At 41.8% G+C, this 6,000-nt stretch overlaps 1 protein-coding gene across 1 annotated transcript; it reads left to right on the top strand.

Annotated features, from left to right (window-relative positions):
• Window positions 1-4,152: 4,152 nt before the first annotated feature.
• lhb (luteinizing hormone subunit beta) lies at window positions 4,153-5,796 on the top strand (the record flags this gene model as incomplete). Its single annotated transcript, XM_080507372.1, has 3 exons — window positions 4,153-4,231; window positions 4,929-5,047; window positions 5,563-5,796. The coding sequence occupies 3 exons, from the start codon at window positions 4,153-4,155 to the stop codon at window positions 5,794-5,796; spliced, it is 432 nt and encodes a 143-aa protein (XP_080363498.1).
• Between the last annotated feature and the right edge of the window lie 204 nt (window positions 5,797-6,000).

The raw sequence follows: 6,000 nt of genomic DNA on the forward strand, positions 1-6,000 counted from the left end.
GGTGTCAACCAAGGTGCCCTTCAGCAAAGTTGCACCACCAGCCTGCACGTGCACGACTGTTGCAAATGCATGCGTGACAGCATGAAAAGCAGACGTGAGACAAATGTTCACTGCAAGTCCAGGAGCAGAAATGTCAACATCCAGCCAGTCAATACAAGCTCGTTCATTAAAACACACGCACGCACGCACACGCACACACACACACACACACACACACACACACACACACACACACACACACACACACACACACACACACACACACACACACACACACGCACACACACACACACACACACACACACACACACACACACACACACATCTTAACGACATAATCATTACTTTACAAGACATAAGAGAGTTCTGCTTGGTCTTCATATTAAGTCAAATGTTTACATAAATTAACTTTTTATCCTGACGACTTCAATTTTCTAAGATTCTGTGGCAATTTCCTCTTTTATAATGAGTTAAAAAGATCATATTTAATCAAACAGATTATGATGTCATTATATTTGACCTTCTTTGACCTCCAGGTATGTGTCAATGTGACAAAAAAAACAACAGGACTGCATCAAATGTGGTGACACGTCAGGCTGACCGGGCCTGTGATGGAGATCCTGGATCTTTCAGGGGAGATCCAATATGAGCCAACATTCAAATGGAGGGAAATCAAGGAGGAGCTGGATTTGGGAATGCAAGAAATGTGTATTATTTTTTAAAGTCTTTTGTATGTATTCCACTCATGGTGTTGTCCAGTGTGCCTGATTTGGCCTGCCAGCCATATGTTTGACACCCTCCATGCAGTCTGCAGGTCTGGAATGAAAAGAATGGGAATCCTGCATCAAACTAAACAGCCTCCATTCACCCAGTCGCACTTTTTCTCCATACATCTACAATCCTCCGTCGAGTTCCGGCTTTATAATTGGCTCATGTTTTTGGGGTTAAAAAAACCAAACAAACGTGCAAACGCCACACAGAAAGCTCCTCAGCACGGATTCAATCATGTGGAATTTGACTTAAACCACAAACTCGTAATTAGAAATGCTCATTTCAGACGGATGTTTGCAGCACATTGAAGTCACATCTGTTTTTTTCTGTTTCTAAATGGGAACCAAAAACAACAAATCAGGTCCCAAAGCTTCTTGATTTGGTTCAAACTGTGCAGGTCCGTTCGCCCTCCGTTACGACATTCATTTTGAATTCTCCGGGGGTAAAATGACGTTATGCGGCAGGTCGAAGGGGGCCCAGACGGAGCATGTGACATCAAAAAGAGGAGTCGGATTTTCTGCATTCTCCTGCAGCACACAGGCACTTTGTGTCCATGATGTGCAGAAGCAGGCGGCGCACACAGAGCCACTTCTCCGCTCAATTGATTTATGTGCACGGTTTGTCTTATTTGTAATAATAGTGCGTGAAGGGTCAGACGTCTGCTTAATGTTTGAGCGGTGAGCGCCGCGGGGCGGGGGGCAGGCCCGCCGTCTCGCGGCGACACGAGCACAGGGACACGTTGTACCTGACAGAGTTGAGCCCGGGCCAAGACGCTCTCCACGCATTTATCTGCAGATAGCGTTCACTTATTACCGCCGTCCCTTCAGCAACACATTGGAGAAATCAGACCTGCATGATAGAGTCCTCCCCACACACACACACACACACACACACACACACACACATCCAGATTAACTCAAGTTGAGTGGTGCTTTCATGATTAATGCATGTATGTATTCATATTCATCTCCAACGGTGGTTTTCACACTGATTTTGTTCTCATTCGCTCTGGTTTATGATTTGGCGAGCCATGACAGCGAAGCCAAATAGGCCAGGACGTAACTAAAGCAATGATTTTAAGAAAAAAAAAATCAATATACAACAAACAAGAGTTAACTTAGATCATTTAAAGAAACCAGTATGAGCCCCCCCCTCCCCAAAAAAAACAAAAACAACCTGATAAATAACAGTCCAGAAGAGAAATAGCCTCTGTCTTGTCTGAATAAATGTTTGAAATGGTTTATTGCAGTATAACACGGTGTTATTATGAAAACACACACAGGCTTTGATGCATGAATAGAGTTTTTATGTTGGCTGATTGAGGAAAACGCTCGGATTGAACTGGAGACACAGAACGTGATACTGAGCTGACTTTACCTCAATCGCACATAAAATCTTACACTCTGCTGCCCCCTGCTGGTTAGTCCAGGACATTTCAAGCACTGCGGTAACGTCGTGGAGCGGAGTCAAGCTCTCGGTTTTCAAAATAAAGGACATTTTGAAACGATATGGTTTTCACGTTGTTTATCCAATATGGACTGACTAGAGACTGTCTTAACCAGCCTGGGTGGATATTTAGGAGACATGTGATCCAACACAGATTTGGAATCTGTTACCTGCGAGTTATTGAGCTTAAATAAAGTTGTTGTTTTTTTGTTTTTTTTGAATATGTGAATATTATAAAAAAAAAGACCATTAAATGTGCATAGAAAGAGCTGTACCTTCATCAGCGTATTTACTTATGGGATCCAATACAGACCTGGAGCAAGCTATTGAGCAACATTACAGTAATTTTCATGTAAATTGCAATATTTTTCATAAAAACCATTAAACACTTATTAAATGACGTGTGTCTCATCAATCATAAGTAGTGATATGATCCAACACTGAATTGGAGTCAATAGGTCACATGACCAAGAATCCATTGAGAGAAATGACAGTAATTTTCAGAAATATTGGAATATTTTTCATAAAGAGCATTAAAAACGAAATAAAAGAGGTGTGTCTGAACAATCATGACTAATGACACAATCCTACTCTGATTTGGAGCCAATTGGTCACATGACCAAGAAGCCATTGAGTTCAACATATTTTAATGAAAATGATTGTCATTTTGCTCAAGAGTTTCCAGGATCAAACAAGGATCAAAGTCTAAAGTGAGCACCATCAAACAGGAAGCCATCGTGTCACAGTGATTCTCCTCCTGCTGTAAACATGAACGTTTCATCATGATGAAGCACTGAGATCATTCTGATGTCAAAAATCATTTACAGAACAAACTAATCTGACAATTCTGATAATGTAATGTTACAAGTATCTTTGAGTACAACATGAAGACACTGAACAGATTTAAAGGTTGAGAATAAATAAGAATATGAGGATAAAGAAGTGGATTTAAAGGTGTGAGCCAGGCTTCCTCATGGGGAAATAAACACGGGTTTGTGGGTTTTATTGTTTTGCCTTTAAATTTCAGAAAGGAAATGAAGATTTTTTTTAATTGTGGGAGTTGAAGCTTCTTACAAAACAAGCATTTTTGGCTCTGAATCAGTGTTTGTAATAAAAACAAAATAAAAAGACAAACAACAATTTCAGACTATGAATACTTAAATGGAAAACTTCTGATGGATCCCAACAGCCTTCACGAACATATTTTAATGTTTTTCCCAGTATGTTGCCATGAGACAAAGCACGGCGTCTCCAACACATTGAAAACTCAATTCGGTAAAATATGAAACTGTTAAATAACAACAACAAAAAAACCCAGTCCAGCTGAATCTGCCAGTTGAAGCAGTAACTTCCTCTACATTGACCTCAAACCAGACACTTCCTTTCCTAAATCAAACGACCCTGAGAGGATTAAAAACGGACCGACAGGAAAATCCATCCGGTAAATAGAGATTTCAAGCTCCGTTCTTCAAACCAAAACAGGCAAAGCTTGAGGACCAATGACATTCGATATGAGGGTGATGGTGCCTGAACACCACAAACCTGTGTCGCTATAAAAACTGGACAGACGGGCCGAGCTGCACACACACACACACACACACACACACACACACAGGGACCCTCACACTCCTCAGAGGTAAGTGTATTTCAGGCTATTGTGTGAATTTGAGAGTGTGACTGTAGATGAGAAGTGAGTAAATCCTCATCAATCAATACCAGGAAATTTCACCCTCAACCTACACATTTAGTTGAATTAAAACTAAGAAAGACGTGACGGAATATCAACTGGATCTTGAATGGGAGGGGATTTTATACGTTTTTTCTGCATCAATGTTTTGGACACATTTTGCACAAGTGAGTTTGGAGCCAGAGGAGCTCCAGCTGAGTGAACATCTGTATGATTCCCACTGGAAACAACAGACTTTCTCCTGCAGGATGGCGACGCAGGTCTGCAGGGTGACGCTGGGCTTGTTCCTGGGAGCCGCGTCCTTCATGTGGCTTTCAGCTCCATCAGGTGCAACAAACACTTTCAACCTGTGTTCGTTCATTTTGTGTCCATGAAAATACCCTTTTCCCTCTAAATACATGATCTTATAGAGACAGTTTAGAGAAACGACCAGGATTGAACTTTCAGTAGATTTGAGTCAGAAAAGAAGTTCATCTTGATCATTAATGGAACTTGATCCTTCTTAAATTCTTCACTTTCTGCAAGTTCTGTTGTTAATTTTCATCATCAGCTGCTTTGCTTCCTTCACTGTGACCTGATCGTCCTCTTAGAGGTTAAAATTAGAAACAAAAGAGGAGGAGAGGAAGAAAAAGCACAGATATCTGTCTTCAGAAGTTTGGACTGAAATAAAAACTAATCAGACAAATAAATACCAAAGTAAAATACAAATGACTCACTTATCTGCTTAAATACAGTCAGTTTTAACTTTTAAAACCTGTTAAAACTACAATAATAATAATAATAATAATAATAATAATTTTTATTTATAAGTTCCTTTCACAAAACTCAAGTCATGTCTAAAAAGTTAAAACCACAAAAAGCAAGAAAAGAGGTCCTGTTAATAAAAACGCTGAGTGATATCTGTGTCATTGTTTTCTCCTCGTATCCAAGAGTAAACATAAAGATGTGCTGGTGAACAATGAGCCAAACAGGGATTCCCATTAGAAACAGCCTGTGGCTCATGTGGAGCTCCTCCTCCCCCCAGGAGCCTTCCAGCTGCCTTCCTGTCAGCCCATCAAGCACATGGTGTCTCTGGAGAAGAGGGGCTGCCCCCGGTGCCACTCGGTGGAAACCACCATCTGCAGCGGCCACTGTCCCACCAAGGTACCGTCTCTGAGGGGAACACGGAAAGAACAGGGAAACCAGAAAAGGGGTGGAAATGATGCATTAAGTCTCCTGTGTGAGTGACATTTGGCCTCTCACCTGTGGGAGCTTCAAATAAATATTATATATAATAATATTATGAACAATTTTCACTACAATGACTGGAAGTAGGAATATTCAACTGAAAGTACTTTTTGAAGGATATGTTGATGTTTGATGTTTACTCAAAACTTTATCGTGTCATTTATATAAAGCAAAATCTGTATGAAGAAAGAATGATACAATATTAACCTAAGTTGCTCTCATGTCTTATATTTGTAGTTGTGTATCATGAGTAGTGTACTCTCCACAAACACAACACCACTACTACACCACAAATTCCTAATCACAGGAGCACAAAATATCGTCTTAATGTTCCACTTTTGTCACAAGTAACAGATTAAAGAGGAGTTTCTACTTAAAATACTGTCTGCCGGTGACATTTCAGACTTCCTCTCCTGTGGTCTATTTTCCAGGATCCTGTGGCCAAGGTGTTGTTCCACAAGTTGTACCAGCACGTGTGCGTGTACGGAGAAATGTACTACGAGACCTTGCAGCTCCCGGACTGCCCCCCCGGCACGGACCCCACCGTGGCCTACCCCGTGGCTCTGAGCTGCCACTGCGGCCGCTGCAACATGAACACGTCAGACTGCACCTCCCAGAGCCTGCGGCCCGACTTCTGCCTCAACGACATCCCACACTCCTCCTAGAACCGGCTGACCACTGGCCACGTTTCAGCAGGCCCATCGCTGACTCGGCACAAAGCATGGTCTTCAATAAAGATGTCGACGGATGGTTTGTGTTGCTTTGGTACATTGCAGAAGCCAGCGGCTCCTCACTGTGAGTCCTGGACGGCCTTGAAGGCCTCCAGAGGGTTTTCACACTCCACTGGCGTCACAATCAGCTTTGGAACG

The sequence above is a fragment of the Blennius ocellaris genome (assembly GCF_963422515.1).
Source record: "Blennius ocellaris genome assembly, chromosome: 13".
NCBI lineage: Eukaryota > Metazoa > Chordata > Actinopteri > Blenniiformes > Blenniidae > Blennius > Blennius ocellaris.